This window comes from Arvicanthis niloticus, chromosome 7 (genome assembly GCF_011762505.2).
Source record: "Arvicanthis niloticus isolate mArvNil1 chromosome 7, mArvNil1.pat.X, whole genome shotgun sequence".
Classification (NCBI taxonomy): domain Eukaryota; kingdom Metazoa; phylum Chordata; class Mammalia; order Rodentia; family Muridae; genus Arvicanthis; species Arvicanthis niloticus.
Genome location: NC_047664.1, coordinates 41,323,886 through 41,346,633, shown reverse-complemented (window position 1 = coordinate 41,346,633; position 22,748 = coordinate 41,323,886). Strand labels below are relative to the sequence as shown.

Here is a 22,748-nt window from a genome sequence, read left to right as displayed (position 1 = left end):
CTGCAGGCTTGGGTAACAGCAGACATCCAGGTTAATGCTGGATGAGGATGTGAGCATCTTTGAAGAAAGACAAAGCCGCTGGCTGAGACGCTGGCTGAATGGAGAGTGCTGGGAGCAGCTTGCTTTGTTAAGGAGCCAGGCAGGCTTTCTCCCAGAGCTCCCTTTGAGTATGTACCTGAGCAGGAGCAGCTTCTGTGTGTGGTACAGCTCTGTTCTGTCTTTTCCTAGTTCTTTCTGTTCTTCTGTTGTGTCCCATCCCCTGGCTCCATCTCAGGCTGGCCTTGAACTCACTGTATAACTAAGGGGTAACGTTGAGTTTGTGGTCCTCCCACTTCTTCTCAGTATTCTTTATATTCATTGAGTTAGAATATTAAACAGCCTCAGATGAGTGAACTGTTGTGGAGTTTGCTGTGCTCCCCCAAAGCTGGGAATAACTGAGTGGAAAGGTGTCATGAAATGGTGCGTGCTTGTGGAATATGAATGGTTGCTGCAGTATGAAAGAGAAGATAGTAAGTCTTAGCTATAGGAATTGGCACCCAAATGGGAGACTCAGAAAAGACTCCTCAAATAATGCAGACTCAGGCAAGAGCCACAGCAGGGTGAAGAGTAGACTTGATGTGCTCTGGAATCAGAGACATCCTGGGAGCCAGACCCTGTAGTTTGTAGACAGAGGGTTCTGCCTAGAGATGCCAGTAACAGTCTTGTCCTGAAACTTCCAGGGCTCTCCCATCTGGCCACATCTGGTGTGTATCTGGCTCCTGGGTGGTGTCTTGACTGGTCAAACCTGTTTCCCTCAGCACACCTGTCCTCGATTGACTCTTTCATTTCACAAAGGGATTAGAAAATACTAAGTAGCACAGATAAGAACTCAGCAACCTGCTGCCTCCTGTCTCTTCAGAAGTAATATGGGATAATAGAGGTATCTTTGGCCCCTCTCCCTTGCTGCCCTAAGTAGTACCAGCTCCTACCAGAGTACAGAGGCCTTCACATGTTGCAAGTTGTCATCAGGTCCTGGAACCCATTTTTACTGCAGACATTGTACACTGCTGACTTTATTTGCTTTAGCTCAGCCTTCAGAGGCCCTTGGGCAGTACTTGTGCTGTTAGGATAGATCATACAGGATAAGAAAGGTTAGTTGACTACTCTGGGAAGACAGTACAATTTTTTTTTTTTTCAGTTCTAAATCTGGAACTATTTCTGAAAAGTCATATTAAATAAAAATAAAGGTTTAAAATAGATTTCCCATTTAATTCCCCAATACATTCCCATGTAACTCTTAAAAACTTATAGATAATGCAGTTTTAGGCTCATAAAATAATTTATAGTTCAAACCACAACAAATCCCCTTTAGAAAATAAATGGTTGTTTGCTCTTGAAACAGTTTGGATTTTGAACTTGAACAAATGGTATCATGGAATTGTACACAGTTGACAGGCTTTTTGTCAAGAGCACAGCATAAGGACTCAGGAGGTACAGAAATGGAGAGCCCAGGCTTTGCTCTGGGGAGCTGGTGGCAGGCCTCTCAGGCCCAGTGAAGGAGGAGGCTACCACCAGCATACCAGGATACATTTGCAACAAAAGTTGCCTGTGAGGTTCATGACCACCACTCCAAGGACCTTGTTGGTCACCAGTGACAGCTTCTGGTAACCTATTCTCACTGTCTAGGAGGAAAAGCAGGGTCTGAGCAGCCTTAAACATTCTACTTGGAAGGGTGGAACCTGTCTCTCCACAGCACCTCAGACTCAAGCCTGATGTTACCTTCAGTAGTGTAGGAGATTTTCCTGTCTGCTGTTTTAAGTCTTGTAAGAGGTTTTTGTCAAGATTTTTGTTCCACTTGGAGTTGAAGTACTTCTTAAGAACATTTCCTTTTTTTTTTTTTTTTACATTAAGGCCTTTTTTCCTTTGACTTATCCTGAACAATTAAAAAAAAAAAACTTTAAATAGATTTGTTTTTAAACTCACCAACCTAAAGGCACTAGGTATGTAGTGTTTCAATAATTAAAATTTTCTGTTTGTCCTGAAGGTTTATAAACATGCTCTGTGTTTGACTTCATCTAAACAGTTTCCTGTATTGAACACTGATGTGCAAGAAATAACAAGAAATCAAGAAAAGCAGAGCTGGTGGGAAAAAGCTTTGTACTCTCCCCTCTTCCCCACATCTGAGTGTGAAGGTAAGGAGCCTGGACATCTTTATTCTGTTTAGATATCTAATTTGCCAAGAGCAGTAGGTTCTTTGGGTGTGGACACAGTTCAGGAAATGCCAGAAATGTTCTTGTGGCCAGCACTGTGTTAGACCCTAGGGTCACCTAGGTGATTGCAAACTGGACCCTGCTCTTAAACCTAACTATAACCTAGTGGAAGAGTTTAGAAATTCATTAGAAACATAAATGGTATGGACCTTTGATAAGATATGTATAACCATCTTTACCATATAGAAGGAAGTCCTCAAGGCAGTCTTCGTGCAAAGGCCACAGGGTGTGAGGCAGGTTGAAAGAACCAGGTCCCATTGGGCTGGCCCATTAAAGATGAGCCAGAAAGTCTGATGGGAAGGAGCCTACAGGTATGAGAACCTGGCTTCTGGCTCCAGTTTGGTGTGCATTGAGGGGGATGGCTGTGGGAAGGACTTGTTTGCAGGGTGTTTGGGTCAGATGTGCGCTGGAAGACTTGTAGCAACAACAGAGACAAAATTTTAGCTGCTGAGTTAGATAATGGGAACAGGATGGGGAGGTTTTGTAGTGGTTGCACCTGCCCTGAGACTGTGCGTGAGCAGCAGGAGGGAGTTAGGCTCTAGAGCAGTGGTTCTCAGTCTGTGAGTTAGGAAGTACAATGGAATCATTTTATGATTGGGGTCACCATAACATGAGGAACTGTATTAAAGGGTGGCAGCGTTGGGAAGGCTGAGAACCACTGAGCTAGAGAGAAGGGTGGTGAGGATGGCTCTGCTTTGCCAAGGAGGATGCCAGGGCCATAGGAGTATAGACCCAACCTCCTAGTGATCTGTCTGTGAGCTGGATGAGTTTAAGACACAGGTGCAGCTAACAGTACAATTCAGAAATCCCCATAGCTGAGCCTAGGAAGCTCTTCTCCATAAAGATCGAGAAGAGGAAGAGGTATATCACCATGTAGCAAAGGAGCTACTTCCTTGGAGATAATTTTCAGAAGCACTTCGTCAGTTTGGTTCACTTTGTCACTCATTAATAGGAACCCAGTTCCAACCCTCAGCTTTGCATCTTGGATATCCACTTTATTGGCAGGTGCCAGTGAATGGATGTAATGCTTTTGTATGTTTATGTAAAATGCTGTATAGGGAAGCTTGGTGGAGAAGGAATGATAGCCAGTCTTCTGAATGACAGCTGTGAGTTTAATCCATGTGAAGCTCCCTTACAGTGACAGTATGAAGTACTCTTTCTATTGCCTCACATGGTAGTTATGCAAGAGGATAACTAGCTACTCACTCCCTCAAAAGGACTAGGCATTCCTGAAGCTTCTAGTATTAGAAATGGTTAGTAATCAACATGCGTTCTGCTCTGGACACTGGCAGTCCAAGGGAGAAAGACTATCTCCTTGTTGAGTCTGGTGAGGAGGCAGGGTGTGCCCTGCTGAGAACCCTGCCCTGGGCACTTCTGTGTATATGTATGTCTGATCACAGTGCTGATCTATATAGACATGCTGGCTGCCTGTCCTGGATGTGTGTCTTCTCGGTGGGGCTGGAGGCAGAGTACAGACCAGCACAGCAGCTGGGATTAGAGAAGTGGTGTGGGACAGAGCATAGATAGCATGGTACAGGAGTGTGGTAGGGCAAGGCTAGCTAGGGTAGAGACTACAGAGGGCTTGGTATGTTCTCCAGGGCTTGCACTTGGGCTGTGTTGTGCTTTGGAGGCTCAGTTGCTACTGGCATGCATTATTCAGGCTGTGTGGAGTGAGCCCTTTGGGGAGCAGCATAGACTGTGGTAGGAGAGCAAGGCTGAGCCAGAACCTAGTGCCTCTATGCATAATTGCTGAGCTTCTCTATGCTCTGTTGTCTGTATTTGTAAAAGGAAGCCATCCCTATTGGGATGATTGTAAGGAATAAAGATGCCTCTTCAGCAGGCAGGGCGTCTATAACTGGAACCCACATACAGTGATTGCTCAACAAACTGTAGCTGTCACAAGGAGCATTAACAAGACACATGGGATGAGTTCAGTATGATTTGTAGCCAAACCCCTGCACGGAGGTATGAAGATGGACATAGCATTTCTGAAGCAGAAAAGAGCCACCTTCCCTTCCACAGTCTCTTCTGGCCCCGTTGTGTGTATATGGAATGAATGGGATGAAATGAGGCCCCTCCACCAGAGCTCAGTGGCCTTCCAGCCGCCCAGAACCCGTGTTCCAGGTTGGTGGCTGTAGAAGATGTTGCTATACCTGTGTACTTCTCACATAGCACCTTCTTGAAAATGATGATGTTGCTTCTGTTTTAAAGAGGTTGGGTATGTGGTTTGGAGCGTCATGTCACAAATAAGAAGCAAAACCTGCCATCTACTATGGCCTTTGTCACTCCAAGCCAGGATTATTCAAGTAATGTCCAGGACTGGTAGGTTATGAAGCATATCCACATGGCAAGCAAAGTCTATACTTGGTGCCCAGGAGTATATAGCGCTCCTTAAGGCTGGTCTTGTCTTCTGTGACTCTGGCACACAGGAGCCATAATGTTTATTGACACCTGTGGTATAATCCCATCGAGCAGGTATGCTAAGGGATCTGCATTTCTGAGCTCTTGTCAGAGCCAGGTCTGAACTAGCTTGGTTGGAGTCTCCATCCTTCTCTCTGATTCCATCACAGCTATCTTGTTAGTGGGTCAGTGGAAAGAGGCTAGGCTAAACTAAGACTAGGTTCAGCACAGGGGCTGTGCTCAGGAACTACCTGGAAACATCTCAGGACTGATGGTCAGTCTCCTGAGGCCTAGGTTTCTCCAAGTTCCTTAGGTGGCTAAATAATATAGTGCATAGATGAAACACAGTTGAAGCTGCTGCTGGAGTGGATTCCTCCAACTCCAGTCTACATTGCCTTCTCATTCTGTGAACCTTGGCTAACTGGACCATGAGCTTCCATGTGTACAGGTATTACAGACTGGTGGGCATGGTGTTGAGTCAGAACAGGCCAGCTGGTGACCTGCTTTGCTTTTTCATTGGGCTGCCTCTCTGGAACCCCTGCTACTGTTCCATGAGCATATCTGTGGTGCATTGACCGTCTCCCTCCACTTGACACTCATTCTTGAGAGCATGGGTCTCACTGGTCTTTTCTCCTGTGTCCCAGGACCATTACATCATAGATCTGTGTATATATTTGTTGAATTGTTGAGATAATGTTTTATAGTAGAATAATATGTTTATGCTGGCCTGGTTTTTATTATTCATTACATACTTGTGGCTGAAGTTTTTAGTTAATGTTGTGTTTTCTCATACACTCCAGACTGGCTGTGCTTTCAATGACAACCTAAACCTCCAGAGGGTGGGCCTAGCTTTTCAGTGAGGTGAAACAAGGGTGTGTGTTTCAACTGTCTTAATTGAATTTCCCCCTTTCCCTCTTTTCCCTTCTCCATTCAAAATGATTAAGAATGTTATACAAATGCCAAGGGAGAGAATGGTATAGAAGAATATCCAGATGCTAAAGAGACACCCAGTCGTGAAGAGCGTCTGTTAGATTTTAATAGGGTAAGTGGACTGTCCTCCTCCCTACCATTCTAGTCACAGACTTGAGGGTCCTGTGACCCATCCCTGGCCCATGTCCCCCAGATCCTGGGTGTTGCCTTTCTCTTCTTGGCCCTTTCTTTGGATCTGCCTCACCCTATCCCCAAACCCCAACCATTTGCCAGACCTTCATGAACAGCCCCTAATGTCTCCCTAGCTGACACTACACTGCTGACACAGGGGGTTTAAGATGCTGTACTAAGCCTGTTTCTTGCTTAGTCCTGGGAGAGCATCTTCCTTCCTTCCAGTGTACCTTTCCAACCTGTGTGGGACAGATCCTGCCCTTTCTGTGCTCCTGTGCACTCTCTGAGAGTCCTACCATCCCAAACACTTCTGTCTCCACAACATGCCTGTGAGCACCGTGAATGCACATTCAAGACCTTGACCTACTTTTAGCTCAGTCTCAGGCCTTCCACTTAGGCAAGTTAAGACCAGTGAATTGAAGGAAACCTGTTTTCTTTTTTTGAGTTCTCAATGTTAGCTCAAGCTGTGTAAGAATTTTCCAAAGCACCATATAGTGCTAATGTCACTGGCTTACAGTTTGTGTTAACATGTCCAAGCCCACATGTAAGGCCACCCATAGCCTTCACCCTCCGGTTGTCTCTTCACCTGTCCCTTCCTTCACCTCTGCCCACAGTGTGTCTGCCAGCCTGTCAGTTATCTCACCTCCACTTTCCATCCATTTCTTTACTCCACACCATCCTTTCCACGTGGCTCAGACCACTGCTACTCCTCAACAGAAGCCACAGCCTTTTGTGTCCTTGCTTTTGCTTGTCCTTGACAACTATTGACATTCCGCAAGACAGTGACCTAAAAACACCCCTGTGCACTAAGTATTCTTGGCATACTCATCCATTTGCAGAATATAAAGTGGAGGTATCTAGAGATGGAGCACAGGGCTGCTGCGTACCCCAACAGTCTGGCTGTGGGACCCATGCTACTGTGCTGTGCACTTGGAAGAAATTCAGACTCCCTCTATGCCTGGAAGCCTTGTGTGCTTTGCTCTCACATAGCTTTTTTGTGTTTCCGCCTTGAGCTCAAAAACAGGGACTGTGATGGGGTGATGCTAGTGGTGGATACTGTGATGCACTGGGAAATATTGTTAGTTGCTCTAACTGGTGAAAGGGTTACTGTTGCCATTGAGTGTTCCATTTGGGGCTCCAGGTGCCAGCCTTCCTATAAACACAACAAGAAGATGCTCTATACCACACCTGGTGATCCTGGCACTGCTGTGTAGAGCACCAGCCTTTGCTCCGGAGTGCCACCTTCTGGAGTGCTCTGCCCGTGTTCAGAATTCCCATTAACCAGTATCCTCATGTCTACAGTCTGAAGCTTTGTCCTTTGGTTTGTTTGTCTGCTGGAACTGTGAGCCCCTGTGCATGACCATGTCTGTCTACCCAGGGGAGCCTGTGTGAAGCTTCAGGCTACCCTGAACCAGGTACTCAAAGACTTGCTGAGAGTTAAGGAGTCCCTTTGTCCTACCCTAGTGTGGCCACATAGATTCTTGTGACTAGATGTACAGAATTAGGATTGAGCCCTTTAAGGGCAAAGAAGAAGAGGTTCTCTCTGAAACAGTGTGACTTTACATCTTTGTAGCTTTCTACAAAGGAGATATCAGTGATTGCTACTTCATCTTTGTCTATGAATAGAATCAGCATGTGGGTGTGATTTTCGATGTATTGAAAATTGTTTCTTGAATTGTAGGTGTCTTCTGTTTATGAAGCAAGATGCACAGGAGAGAGAGGTTCTGAGACAAAACCAAATGGCCTCCACAGGAAGCTGTGTTCCAGCACCAGCTCTGACACGGGCGACACGGGTGACACAGGCTCCGAAGCCGGCGGAGAGTGGGTGGGCCCCAGCCGAGAGGAGCTCTTCTCCCGAACACATCTCTGACCCTGCAGAGTAGTACCAGTCATTGAAAATGCTGTGATGGGAGATTGCCTTCTGTGAGGCCTGTTAGTCTAAAGCAGCAACTTAGGTTTCTTCTTCAATTAACTGATCCACATCAGTGATTACCTTTCTCTTCTTGCTTATTTTAGCGTTGAGGACGGCTGTCCTGTTGAAGATTTGTTTCCAAGCTGTTAAGTTTTTGCTCTCTGAAGTAGACTAGACTGTGCTGTCCATGAGGAATGGGTGTGCATGTGCTTGTCCTAGTGTGTCCCGCTTCTGCATTGCAGCTGCAGGCCTCCCTCTGGCGGCTGTGTCGCCATCACCTTGTCAGCACCGTGGCGACAACCGCCACCGTCCAGAGACTCTAGCTCTGTTCTCTGAGCCAGGAGATCAGTCCTCCCCTGCAGTGGGTCAGGGCCTTGCTGAAGGAGGAGGGAAGCATGGTGACTCATCTGCAGGCTCATTCAGAAGATCATGGACGTTGCTATAGGAACACAAGGGTGTGCTTTAGAGACTTACAGAATACTGTGCTTTCTCTTAGGATTCCCCTTAAGTACCATGGAAGTTACTGTGGCTTGTGACCTTCTTGCTAGCTGAAGAAGCCAAGGATTTGAGGCACGGGGTAGTGGATGGTGAATTCTGCTGCTGCAGTGTCTCCATAGCTGGCACAGTGGGGTTCTCTGAGCTGCCTCTTCAGTGCATAGTTGAGGACCTTACTTGCAAATTATCTGGTGACTACACTGAACTAAAGTCTCCAAGTGAACTTAAAAACATTTGACATGCAGTGAGGCCACCTCTTACCCCCAAAAAATCTTTGGCTGCTGCAGCTAGCTGCTCTTGTGGCTGTGATGTAGTATAGCTTGTATCTCATTTTGTGTTTGAGAGAATGTTCTGGGCAAGTTCTGCTTGCAGTGGGCAGGGGTGGGTAGAAGAATTTCCCACATACCTGTGTGGTTGCTGTTCTGATCATCGCCTCGTGTGACTTGGTGAAGCAGGCAGGCAGCAGGCCTCACACAGTTGCATCTAAGTGTGCCGATCACCGTGGATCTCGAAGCACTGCCACAGGTGCTAGTAGGGCCAGTTGTGCAAAACCTAAACATCCAAAATCTCTCTTTTAACCAACTCGTTTTTAAAAACACCTTGTCTGTGACATGAAGTCAGCATGTCCAGAACATCAGGAGTGGCTTAGAGGTCTGAAGTAGTTGAACTGGCCTCACCAATAAGTGGGGCAGCACTGGACATGTGCATGGCTTCTTAGCTGGAAGTGGAGCTGCCCCTCAGGCCTTGCTGGTAGTACTTGAGTTTGTTGCCTGTTTCTCGGGAGCACAGGAAACACCATGGAGACTGTGCAGGCACTGTAGTTCTGTGCGTCCTCATTAGGGGAGCCTGGCTTGCTGGCTGGGGCATCTTGCCACCTTAGGGTTTGTTTTCATACAGCACATCTTCTGACACTTTACAGTGGCTTGTGTGTGCGTGTGTGCATGTGGAAGGTTTCATGTTGCTCTTATTTATTTACAGGTATCAGATAAGTTTTATGTATTTTTTTTCTTCTGGAGCTTCCTAAAATTTGATTAACATCTGCACTGAAATATAACCTATCATCAAAGGCAAAAAGGATTGGAAGTTGTAAATTCCTAAAATCAATGCCGTCACGATTACCCTAGAAATTGTTGCTATGACCAAATGGATTTCATACTTAACCATGAGCTTGGGTGACCTGGACAGCCAGTGTTCATCAGGAAAAGGCTCCAGGTGGCAAAGACACCTACCTCCTCAGCTGTGGGGAGAGGCCCCCCACAGGGGATATGGTGGGTCATCAAAGGCAAAGGGATAACTAGATTCTGTATTTGGTTTCTTTTTGTAGTTAAATGCCTAAAGCTCAGAGGCTTTGGCACAGAATTAAAGTGTGGTTTTAGTTTCATGAATGGATGATCACAAAAAAGCATTAAAAATAAAGTTGGCAAACGCTGAAACGCACTGTGGTATGAAGCGCGTTGCATATCCGTAGCACTGAAGTATCAGCTCCATCCCTGGGCTGATAGTTTTCCCCGTGGTTGTATTGTTCTGATTTCATGTACACCAGAGTAACTGATTTTTTTTGTTTTGTTTTGTTTTGTTTTCTTGTGGAATTAACACCAAATAAAAATTTCAAAAATGTTTGTTGTTTTTATTTATCATAGCAATCTTTTAAAGTGAATAAGCAGCCTCCTCTGAACTGAGAAGATCAAGAGAAAGCCAGATCCCCTCCTCCTGAGGACAATTAGCCTCTCAGAGCTGGGAAAGCAAGTAGGTGGGGCCTGCTTGGCAGCCAGCTGGCCCATATCCCCAACAGGTCCTGTCTGTCCCCTGTTAGACAAGTCTTCCTCATTGTGTGAATGGAGTTCATTGTACACAGAAGGCAGCAGGATGGCTCAGTGGGAAAGGTGCAGGCCTCAGAATGGAGTTTGATCCCCAGGATCCACAGAAAGGAGGAGAGAGAATGACCTACAAAGTTACCCTCTGACTTCTGAATGCATGTTTGCCATGTACTGCACTCACACACATATGTATGTACACAGTAACAGATACACACCCATGTGTATACACAACAACAAACAACCAGTCAGTGTTTGAACAAGAGTGAAGGGAAACTTTGTAGGTACTTGTAGGTGTCTTGTAGATACCTGTCTCTAGGTCTGGGTGCCCACAGGAGCACAGCCATGCCCTGCAGTCAGAACTGACACTTGATAGCCTGTTACCCAGCAAAGGTTGAGCGGGGCCTCATTGACAAGTAGTGCATTCCTTTTTGTCTCTTTGATCTTCAAGAGCTTCTGTAACCGACACTGAACTTCCTGTTCGGTGGGACACTACCGAGGACATGACATTCTTCCTGGGTACCAGCAGGCACATCCCATAAGGTGGCCAAGATGACTATTTTGAAAATACTCAAGAGCCTACTGTGCAAGGTAGTGCTGGGCCAGCAGGGCTTCCTCGTCTTGGTGCTTTCAACAATGCCAAACTGAGCAAGCACCTGATGAGCAGCTTTCAAGGTCTGGGCCATGCTCTGTTCCTAGGCTCCTGGGTGGAAGCAGGTTGCAGGGAACTGTAATTGGCCTATTTGACTTGCCCTGAGCCCAGATGTGCCCACAGGTAGTGCTTTCTGTGGGGTTTCTTTGCAGACTGTCAGCTCAGGTGCTTCATGGATGCTCTGCCTGCAAGAGCACGGACAGTGCTGAGTGGCAGTTAGCCAGCCTTCACCTGTACCTGTCCTTGGGGTGTGGCCAGCCCAGCATTCAGAGAACATAAAAGCCTCCACCTCTTGTCTAAGCAGCCAGCTGCTCTGTGGCCACCAGTGCTCTGACACTGAGCATCACATGGCGGGTTCTAGACGTGGTAAGTGGCCAATTACAGTTCCCTGCAACCTGCTTCCACCCAGGAGCCTAGGAACAGAGCATGGCCCAGACCTTGAAAGCTGCTCATCAGGTGCTTGCTCAGTTTGGCATTGTTGAAAGCACCAAGACGAGGAAGCCCTGCTGGCCCAGCACTACCTTGCACAGTAGGCTCTTGAGTATTTTCAAAATAGTCATCTCACATGGTCAGGCTGGTGGTCACTGGGGCTCAGGGTTCTAGGTGTAAAGATTCCACATGGCCAAGAAGACTGAGGCATGGTGTGGCTACTAGGTGCTTGCTCAAGGTCTTGCACCCGCCCTCTGCAGTCCCAGTGGATTTGACAAGCCAAAATTGCCTTGTTCCAGTTCAGGCACTGTGTGAGGAGTTTGGTCAGGCCCTGTAGCAAGAATTTGGTCAGCTCAAGACCCTAACAGGCCATACTCAGTGACTGCCCTGATTGTCCCTGACTCTTGAGAGGTGGCTGTGCTGGAAGGCAGGGGTCAAGGACAACAGGAACCAGTATGCACATCAGAGCCACGCTGAGGAGCTAGCACCATGCCATTGTGGAGAGTAAATGTCACAGTCTGGTACCTGGACCATAGTTCAGGTACCACTTGGAGACGGTTGGGGAAGGCCTTATATCCCTACAGGCCCTGTCACAGATGGAGATGATGTCCCCTTCTAGAGTGTCTTGAAGGTTAGTTGAGAAGCACCAAAGCTGCCAAGAATATTGGTCTTCAGGAGAAGCCAAAGCCCATGTCATAAGGGTATGCTGTCCATTCTTCCCCTTGGTTGTCACCTAGAATGGCATGATGGAAAGGCCCCTGCCCTACTAGCTGCTCCTCCCTTCCCCCATGCAGCAAAAGTTTCACCTCACCTTGGCTGAGCCTAGCAGACTCTGAAGCATTTCTTGTTCTTCCTATACTCCGTATCCTAGAAGAAATAATGTTCCTGTCTTGCGCCCCATATTTCCACCAGTGCTCTACTGTAACCAGGTGCACAAAGCAGATTAACCTCATATGCCCACCGTTGTCCCCAGCAAGCTCTGAGACTGCAAAGAGCTGGCACGGATAACTAGAGTCTCAAGCACAGGGCTATGCCCCCTACTGGAGAATTCTAAGCTGGAAAGAATTCTACCATTCTTCCAGGGTACTGGGGTGTAGGTCTCCCTCAAGGGCTCAGAGAACCGTGCTGTATGCCTTGGAAACAGGTTTGTCCTCCAAGAGACAACAGGCTGGGAATGTAAGGACAGCAGCCCAGGACTCCTGTTTGCTGAGAATATTCGGAAAGGGGATGCCAGCTGGCTTCATGGACAAATGAGCATCCTTCCTCTGTTGAGGACATGATGTTGAAAGAACCTGAGTCCTGCCACAACCTTAGGCTGAAAGACCAGTAGAGGGGAAGCTTCTATGGGGTGAGGAGCTGGGTCTGATGACTATCTATGGCTCTACTCAGGCTCTGGTTTCCTTGTGGTCACTGATGCCAAAGCATCACTAGATCATCCCACAGCAAGCTACAAACCAATGATAACCATCAGCTCCTTGTGCACTTAGACCCAAGGCTGCCTGATGTGCAAGGTCTGGTCATGTGCACTCTCCCCAGTGTTTCTGCAGTAGAGTGACAACTGCTGGGAAGGGCAGGGCCAATTAGATAGTAATGGTGCAGGGACACCCTCTGGAGCTGTTCTCAGGGACATCCTTCCCTTTACCCAGAGAGTCTTTACCTGCAGGCAGCACTCTACTGCCTCATCACTGTGCTTCCCTGAGGCCTGGAATTTCTCAGAATCCAATCTTTTGAATCCTGGATTTACCTCACTTCAGTGGAGTGGGGAAGGAGGCACAGGAAGAGGGTTGGAGTGGCTCGCTCCTAAAATGCTTTTGCATGTTCTCACAGGCCTCCAAGGTTGAGTAAGGATTTTAGCTGAGGCAGAGGAGGAAGAAAATGCAATGGGGGTCTTCTAAATCTGGGTTCTAAGCTGCCCTAATGTGGTCCTTTAATACAGTTCCTCCTGTTGTGGTGACCCCTACCCATAAAATTATTTTGTTTCTACTTCACAGTGTAATTTTGCTACCGTTATGATTCATAATGTAAATATCTGATATGGAACCCCAAAGGGGTCACAACACATAGGTTGAGAACAACTGCTGGGTACCAGCCCCTTCCCCAGGACCTGTGAAGGAGCAGCGTGGATGCTTTTGTATCCCTCTCATTCATGGGGATATGAAGGGTTTCAAGGGGGGAATGAAGGGAATGTATCCCCTTATTCAGAGCCCACAGGACTTAGCCACTTAGTTCACTTGGCAAGGCAGGGCCCAGCATGCAGCATTTTGCACCCCTACTAACTGGTTTCACAGGTCCTGAGGGATTAGCTCTACGAGTTTATAGGCTCTCCATACTTCCAGTTTGCTCTGTTCACTTCCTGAGTGGTTGAAAGCAGTCTCCCAGCTTTCTGCTCCAGCTGTCTGTTGCCGTGCTCCTACCCAACCCCCCACCGTTATGGATCCCTAGACCCTGAAGCTGAACTCTTCCTTAAATGGCTTCTGGTCATGCTAACACAGACTGTCTTCAGAGAGAGGAGAGGGAGAAAGGGAGAGAGACAACTGAGAGCTGAATGGCAAGAGAATGTTGTGCTTAAATCTGCTTAAGCAACTTAGCAAAAGAACCTCTTAAAAATAAAAAAAAATCTTGGGGCCAGAGAGATAGATGGCTCAGTGGTTAAGAACACTTGCTCTTCAGAGGACCCAAGTTCAGTTCCAAAAACCCACATCAGATGGTGACTCACAACCATTTGTAGTTCCAGCTCCAGGGCATCTGACACCTCTGCCTTCCTGAGGGCAGCTGCACTCATGTGCACAAAACCACAGGTGTACACATAATTAAAAATATTGAAAACATTTTTAAAAATAAAATAAAAGGGTTTCGATTTATTCTCCAGTACCACAAAAGACAGGAAGAGGAAGGGAAAAAGGAAGAGAAAGTCGAGGATGATGATGAGGGGAGCAGAAAGAAGGAAGAGGAGGAGCAGAAGGGAAGAAGAGGGTGAGGAGGAGCATGAGGGAGGAACAGGAGGATGAAAAGGAACAAGAGAAGGAGGAGCATGAGGGAGGAAGAGGAGAGTGAGGAGGAGCAGGAGGCAGGAAGTGGACAGTAAGGAGGAGCAGGAGGGAGAAGGAACAGGTGACTGGGATCTTAGAAGACAGAACTGTCCTATGTCCTTAGGTATGCTGCAGCATTGGTATTGTGCTTAGGAAAGCTGTCCTACTTCAAGATTGTGTGGAAGAACTGGAGATGTTTATTGTGGACTGGTAATTCTTGAGATATGCTCCAGAAGAATTCAGGCAAAGTCAAAAATGTGCAACCACAAAAAGTGAGCAGAGCTCTGTTCCATAGCATGGGCCTCCAGGTTTAGACCAGCAGTGAAGCAAGGTTCTGAAGCATCCAGCTGGAACAGGAGGAGCTATATCCAAGTCTCACTCTTAGCTTCTACCCTCACAGACTGGCACCAGTTCCTGGGCTCCAGGGGAAGAGATACTGCAAAGGTGCCTTCTTCCGCTGAGCCTCCAGTCTGATTCTTCAGGCTGCTGCAGCAAGCCTCTAGGGCAGCCTCTCCCAAACACAGAGGCCATTTGCCACACCCACTCACTTCCAAGTTAGGGTGCTGTGCTTTGGGAGGGTAATTCGGCGTCCATGTCCCTCTGAGTTTCCTGAGCCTCTCTGAACTGAACTCAGGGCTCCCTTCTGTTCCCTGCCTCCAGCTGCTGAGACGCATTTAGGGCTACAGCATCTGCGTGCTTTAGCATCTCAGTTGTTTAGCATCTCAGCCCTGGTACTTGTCTGCATACCCTGGGGACATGCATCAGTGTCTTCACAGATAAGGGCTGAAAATGAGTTCTAACCAGCTCTCTAATTCCTGCAGCAGGAGCAGCAGCAGAGGTGCAAGAGATAAAAGGCTTCCCTTGAAGCCTTTCCTTGCCATGTTATTCTAGAGCATTCCTTAGGGCAGGTACCCTCCTTTCTGCTCAGACACTAAACAATACTGTACATAATAGTGGTCACCCTGTCCCAGGAGAGCCCAGTGATGCTACCTCTTGAGCTCTGGGCAGGTGGAAGCTGGTCCCTGCCAGGGTCTGCACAGGAGACTGGGAGCACCTTATGCAAATCTGACCTTACTCCTTTGCTTCAGTTCTATACATAGGTCCTCCCATTGCTGTTCCCAGTAGCTCAGACTGTGTCACCTTAAGTAATAGACTTTACAAAGAGTCTCACTGTGTGCCTGAGCTGGCCAGTCACTGCCATGGGACCATGCACAGCATGGGAATCTAAGAGGGATCAAAAGACATTGAGGCCACAATGGGTCTAAGAAATGAGGAGCACACACAGTTGGAACCTATCACTCGGCACAGGATCCATAACCAGGGAAGCCCTGCCCCAGGCTAGATGGGCCTTTGTGAGTTGGACATACCTACCTGCAAGGTTACTGTCAGCCACAATACACTGTGCTTCCCGTGGACTTAGGCCTGCCTGCCTAACTGAGCAATATGGTTCTTCCAAGACATTATGGGTAAGGTCACCTCCTTTATGACCTCCTGACTTGATTTCTTCAGTATTGACAGAGGAATTTTATTTTTATTGATAATTTTTCCATCTGTGTTCCTCCTTCCAAATTCCTATGCTGCATCTTCCAGTCTCCAATGTGAAGATCAGAAGATGGAGTGGTTTAAAGGCATGGGTCATCTGGCTTGGCAGCAAGCACTTTTACCCACTGAGCCATTATGTCAGCCCTGAAAAGAACCAGCTTGTGAACAAGAGGCCCTGGGTCCTGGGATGACCATTGTCTAACTCATCTTTCCTAACAGGAAGGGTCCAACCATCTGTGAAGGTCCTACAAGTTGGCCCTGGACTCAGCATGGAGCTGCCCCTCTGGCTATATATACAAGGTGGTGTCCTCTGTGTCACAACAGCCTTTTTAATAGAGCTGCTCTAACACCTGCTGCTGGGGGAAAATGTGGAAAGCCAAGTTGATGGCTTTCAGGGCTTTTCCAGGCCATGCAGAGGAAAGCCAGGCCCGTCAATAACCACTGCCAGTAACCACCGGAAGCTTGGCAGTATCCAATCAGCACATGTGCTAATGAGGAGTCTTTCAGGAAGCTGGGCCAAGGGCTGGGGGAGTTGTTGGGAGGGAGTCTTATGTGTTTCGCTCCTCCTGGGGTGGACATGACAGCAGAGCCTGTCTGCAGTTGAGCAGCAGAGGCAAGCATTGAGCAGTAACCCAGGTACCAGCCAGGAGGTTCCGGACTGTGCCAGTCCTGGGGGCCATCAACCTCTTCTCTTGTTTTCCAGACTCCGAGGAGGCCTGGTGAGTGGCTCTTTCTCTTACCTTCCAGCACCCAGGCCAGGCTGTATTTGGCATCAGGTCTACCTTCTCTGGTCCCCCTTAGGGTAAGGTTAGCTTCTGTTTATTGGGTGCTGCTTGGCTCTCAAGAGAGCTGGAGCCCCTGGGCTTGGGTGTCTGAAAGTGAGAATTCATAGCTGAAGGAAACAATCCTTCATTATTTTATTCTCCTCTTCCTACAGGTGAAGGCAAGACAATACAGAGACAACTAACTGGGGCCTGGGACAGTACAGGCTGGAGGAGGACAGGAAAGGGCCATCCTGAGAGAAAGCCATAAGGCTGCACTTGGTGCCCTAGGTGTGGCTTTTGGTATATATCCTCCCCTATATTAGAGAGTTTTGTTTTGTGTTGTGTTGTGTTGTATTGTGTTGTGTTGTGTTTTGTGTTGTGTTGTGTTTTGTTGAGACAATCTCTGTGTAGCCCTGGGTGTCCTGGAATTAACTCTGTAGACCAGGCTGGCCTGGAACTCACAGAGATCTACTTCCCCCTGCCTTCCAAATGCTGTGATTAAAAGCCTGTACCACCACTACCATCTGGCCCCCTGTTTTGGAGTTTAAAAGAGGAGACAGAGGCCGGGCGGTGGTGGTGCACGCCTTTAATCCCAGCACTTGGGAGGCAGAGGCAGGCGGATTTCTAAATTCGAGGCCAGCCTGGTCTACAGAGTGAGTTCCAGGACAGCCAAGGCTATACAGAGAAACCCTGTCTCGAAAAACAAACAAACAAACAAACAAAAAAAGAGGAGACAGAGGTGGTCATTTAGTGTGTGTTTCTGATTGAGCCAGTTGGGGGAGGGGCACAGGGTACCTTGGGTCACAAACTCCATAGGAATAACTGAATCTGCCAGGTGTAAGCCTACCCCCTCCAATCCAGGGGGAGTGTTACAGGCCAGGGCTGGTGGGGAGGTGGGCCAGGATGTTGGAAACAAGACTGGCTGAGGCTGGTGTGTGGGTGGGTGCTTTATGGCCACATCGAACCTTGCTTATCTAGATTTATAGGGAAGGCCACACAGATGGGAGCCTCGGAAACATTCTGGGGGCCATAGGTTGGCTGGAATTGAAGCAGCAGCTTCTTGGAGATGGGTTGTCCCCTTAGTCTTTCTTGTCCCCTTGGTCTGCCTTGTCCCCTTGGTCTGCTCTGTCCCTGTTCCCGGTACTGTTGGGGCACACGCACAAAGAAGGCCTTCCAGACACTAGCCACTACCCTACCTTGTTCCTCGGGGTACCTGTTTCTCACCCTTCCAGGCCATGTCCTCTAGATCTCCATTTTCCATTCAAACAAGGCCAAAGTAGGGCACAGTGCTTATAAACTCAACATTCAGGAGACTGAAGCAGAAGGGTGGCAAGTTCAAGTTCAGCCTGGGTTACATTGGGAGCTCCTGTTTCAAAACATGAAGTTCACTCCCTCTTTCTTGTCCTTCGGGTAAGCATGTAACCCTGAGAGTAGGGTGGCCAGTGCTGCCTAAAGGTTCTAAGAGATTGGAGAGTAGAGAGGGGTCCAGGCCTTGCTCGGTTTCCTATCTCTGGTGTTAAGCACAGACGTGGATGGGAGGGAGGAAAACAGTGGCAGGAGTCAGAGCGAAAGGTCAGTTGGCTTCAGCTGGCTCAGGGCTGAGACTTGTGGATTGAAGAAGTGAGACCTGCTTTTTACCCAAAGATGAGGAGCAGCATCTGTGGAGACAAGAGGCAAGAAGAACCCCAAGAGTATTTGCACCTCAGCCTCTATTTCCATTGGATGGAGCCAGCTATGGGTATGGATCTGGGCTACAGGGAGATAAAATAATGTACAGTGTGTTGTAGGGGAGGCTTGAGAATGAGGTTGGAGAAAGAGAGGGGAGAGGTTGGAATGGGTAGAGAGGGCAGGCAGGGGTCACGAAAGATGGCAGCACCCCGAGCCACACCCCCAAACTGAGAGAGGAGATGCATGCACCCTTTCTGAAAGAGAAAGCTGAGGTTCAGAGAGTCTGAATAACTTCCCCATCATTACACATGAAATACCAGAGCTGGGATTCCAGCCTAGGATGTGGCAGGCACCTGTTCACATTCAGCCACACGCTGCCACAGTACCACAGCTCGCTAGTGCTCTGCAAGCCTCTTGATTCCAGGGCCCTGATCTCAGGCATCTTTGGGTGGGAAAGCTCCCCAAATAGCCTTCGTTTCCTGAGTGTGATTCAGTGAGTGTGAGGATAAAGGAAGCTGCACAGACAGAGCCAGCAGAGGGTCATTGTGAGGGCGCCCTTCTGGAGGGCAGGTAGGTGGTGAGAGAGTCAGCTGATTTTATAAGGGTGGCAGCACCTGGCGACAACCTACATGAATCATTTAAGGAGAGAGGACTTGGGAGGAGGGAGATTGGGGAGAAAGAAGGTAGGGGGCCGAGCAGATGCAAGGGTATTCCCAGGAGTCCCTCTCGATATGTTTCTGTGAGCCTGGAGGGTGTGGGGGGGTATGGATGTGGCCTGGTGAACAAAGCCCTGGGGGTGGGACTGGCCGTGGGCTAGCAGATGGTGGGACCTTTGTCTCCTCCCACCTCCTCACCTCCATGGTGCTCCACATGGTGCTCCACATGAGACTGGCTTCCTGCACACATCTAAATTGGGCTTAACTCTCCATGGTGGCAGTGGCAGGCAACTGGGTGATGCTTTTAAAAGCAAAGCTGTTTGGAAAATTCCACTTTGGTATGCTGTGACACAGAGCACCATTCTTAGCTAGAATGTCTAGAGTCTGCAGGCTTTCTGCATGGTCACTTCCTGGTGAGCACGGAGCTTGGCCACAAGCTATTTGTACCCCTCTCTCCCCTCTCCCGACCTGCTCAGACCATAAGGCAAGGCTTTAGGGGGACCTGTTTCTTCTGCTGTGACTTAGTCTTCCTGCCAGTGACTTGAGAAGGGCAGGATATGATTGACCTTGGGTTGTGAGCCAGCCCTGCCTGGATCAGGGCTCTCAGGTGGCCTGTAGGTACCACTGGGTTCCTAGAATGGCTAGAAGCAGAGTCCCGCAGCCCAGTAGTCACCCTGCTTGGAAGGTTCTCATAATGGAAGCCAATGCTGTCAGGCTCTCGGGCCTTTTGCCTGTGCCTCTAACAGGCACAGAGCTGGGCTTGCTATGCTCAAGGCTTTGCTGTGGTGGGCTGAGAGCCTCAATCTCATGGCTCAGGTGGCTGTGTGGAACCCAGCATTGCTTCCTTGTGAAATGGCACATGCCGCGTGGACGTTTAAAAGTCATAACACATGTACAGACCCAAGACACTCAGGTATGGCCTGGTCCTTTGCCTGCTGTTTCTTCCTCTCCTCCCCCCTCACTCTTGGGACTGAATTCAGGCCACTGAGCTATCCCCAACCTCTCTGTCTTCTTTCATCTGTAGGGATGTGCATTTCATAGCCTTTGATTATAGTCAATCTTGGTCTGCATTCAGATTTATGCAAAGTCCAGCACTCCTTGTCCCTATTATGTTGTTACAAGTGGGCACTGGAAGCTCTTAAAACATATTGACAAACATTTGACAGTTGTTCAGGGGTTGAACCAACACTTCAAACACTTATTATTCCTCTGTATTGGTGGCTAAGCCCTCTAAATTAACTGTTTAGAAATATACAATTAAGGGAGCTGGAGAGATGACTCAGTGGTTAAGAGCACTGTCCCCTCTTCCAGAGATCCTGAGTCCAATTGCCAGTGACCACATCACCAAGAGCCATCTAGGAGAGGCTGAAAACCATCTTCCTGAGATGGTTCTATTATGGATTAAAGTCTATGATGGATTTGCTTCTCTAGGCAAGGCCGAGAAGAGTTTCAGTTTAGAAAAGATTCCTGCTTCCTGCTATTAACATGATTTTCTTGTTTTTTTTTTTTTTTTTAAAGATTCGTTTATTATATATACAGTGTTCTGAATGAATGTATGCCCGTGGCCGGAAGAGGGCACCAGATTACATTATAGATGGTTATAAGCCACCATGTAGTTGCTGGGAATTGAACTTAGGACCTCTGGAAGAGCATCCAGTGCTCTTAACCTTTTTGTCATCGTTCCAGCCAAATTTTCCTGTTATTATTAAATATATAACACTCACTAGGTATTGACCCACCCATTTGAGCAGATCTCTGCAGACCTATGAAGATGTACTATCTGTAGTGTTGCTATATAGACAGATAATGATTCTATAGAATTCCTGACTTGATTCAAATCATTTTAGGAAGAAAATTTTTAGGGATGGTCTTAGTTGCTAGAAAGATGTAATAAAGTCAGAACTGAGAATAGAATGTGCCCACTCCTCAGAATAGTAAGTAAAGGCTGCATAGTAAGAAACACAATGAGCTTTCATAATGACACTAAAAAGAGAAATAGACTTGGGACAATTTTGTGTTCAAGGAAAAACATTTAGGTCTAAGGATAAAGTCACAGGTGTGCACTATGATAAGGCAAGACCATGTAAAAACTGTTGCTTTGATCTTAAACTGAGCATATTATAATGAAACACTGCTTTGAACTTAGTATCAGCATCCTTCTGCAACTCCAATTTTATGTAACGTTTTGTCTCTGAGGTAATTTTCTAAAGAACTTTTTTGTCTAAGACGGTATAAAAAGACCAGAGAAAATAAAGTTGTTGGGTTAATGGTTTGGCTTGGGGAGCTTCGCCCATCCAGCCATTCAGCCATCCAAATGTGCCTGTCTGTTTGTCTGTATGTTTGTGTGTGCACACATATAAGCCTCCATGAATACCTGTGGAGTTGATTGTGACAGACAGTCGGGCCCGGCCAAGTGTGGACATATGAATGTTTGAATGTATACGTGTCTGTGCATATTTGCCTATATACAGCATCTAATTCTTTTCCTTTCCTTCCTCTCTGTTTCACAAAGTGTTAACCAGCTTAGCCAGCGAGGCTTCTGGCTGACTGACCAGAGAAAGGAGCACCGGCAATAAATCCTTTGACTTAATTCTCTGCTGCTAAACAGCAAGTGTTATTCACCAGATATGATTATTAGAGCACACGTGACAAAGAATTACTAAAGAGTTAAGATTTTAGCACTCAATGAAGCACAGAACAGTAAGAGTTAAGTTTTTAGCACAGAACTGTAAGAAAGAGTTAAGTTTCCCTAGCTTATTTAAGCATAAAGAGTTGGACAAAGCACAGAGAGTTATAATGTTTAATAAAGCAGAGTTAAAGAGAAAAGAAGCCAGCGATTCTTACCCATAGAATAAGCAAGGAAGCTTTTAGAATCTTCTAGAAGGCATCAGCAGGCATTCGGTATAGGTAGAGAGCTAGAAGGCCAGAGACCATCAGTCTTTAAAGCAATGTCTGACCCTGTGCCCCACGTCAAGCCCAGTCCAGGCCGGGCAGGCTTCTGATACCACATGGCTCACGACCATCTACACTGGGATCTGATGCCCTCTTCTGACATGCAGGTATACATGCAGATAGAGCACTCATACATAAAGTAAATCTTTAAAAAGAGAAAAAGAAAAGAAACACACAATTAAAGAGGAGTGGTGATACAGTCACCCAGCACAGAGGGATCAGGAGTTCACAGCCATCTTTGTCTAGGTAGCAACTTTGAGGCCAGACTGAGCTCCCTGAGACCCTGTCATTTAAAAACAAACAAACACTTTTTAAAAAGTGAACTGTTGGCCCGGGGAGATGGCTCAGTGATTAAGAGCACTGATTGCTCTTCCTGAAGACCTGAGTTCAATTCCCAGCAACCACATGGTGGCTCACAACCATCGGTAATAAGATCTGATGCCCTCTTCTGGTGTGTCTGAAGACATCTACAGTGTACTCATATACATGAAATAAATAAATCTTAAAAAAAAAAAAGTGAACTGTTATCAGCCATGCTGACCCTACTGTCGTGTCGTGGACCATTTGAGATTATGCCTCCTCATCAGTTACAACCCTAAAGATTTTCTTGATGGGTGTGTATAGCATTTCATTTAGTAAATCTCCCTGTATTGTGGGACATCTACCCTGTTTATCTTTGTTGTAAATGATACCATGGTGATGCCTTGTTACAAAAGAAACCGAGTTTGCAGGTGATAGTGGGTCTTGTCAAGATTCCTCCTTTAAACATGTCATCAAACTGAAGTGACTCCAAGACATAAATAATTTCCCCTTTGTGTCCTTTGATGGGGCTGGAATCTGAATCTCAATGCTTCCGATCTGTTGCAGGCCAGGAAGCTGGTAACCATACTGGTTTTAAAAAATGAGGAAAAAGCTGGCAATAGTGGTGCATACTTTAAATTCCAACACTTGGGAGGCAGACAGATCCCTGAGTTCAAGGCTATCCTGGTCACACAGTAAGTTCTAGGAGAGTCAGGACTATACACACATACTCTGAAAAAAAAAAAACTGGAAAATTCTAGTTGATAAGCCCTGGTGTAAGAGTC

At 47.2% G+C, this 22,748-nt stretch overlaps 1 protein-coding gene across 7 annotated transcripts in view; it reads left to right on the top strand.

The window, feature by feature from the left end:
• The window catches only part of Kiaa0232 (KIAA0232 ortholog), a 66,195-nt gene extending 56,421 nt beyond the window's left edge, over window positions 1-9,774 (top strand). For 3 of the 7 annotated variants that reach the window (XM_076938392.1, XM_076938391.1, XM_034508264.2), the window contains 3 exons: window positions 2,024-2,171; window positions 5,594-5,691; window positions 7,432-9,774. In XM_076938392.1, the coding sequence (XP_076794507.1) occupies window positions 2,024-2,171; window positions 5,594-5,691; window positions 7,432-7,620 (435 nt within the window). In that variant the 3' untranslated portion in view covers window positions 7,621-9,774. The remainder of the gene's footprint in view (window positions 1-2,023; window positions 2,172-5,593; window positions 5,692-7,431) is intronic. The other 4 variants (XM_076938393.1, XM_034508265.2, XM_076938395.1 and 1 more) reach the window with 3 other exon arrangements.
• Window positions 9,775-22,748: the final 12,974 nt, after the last annotated feature.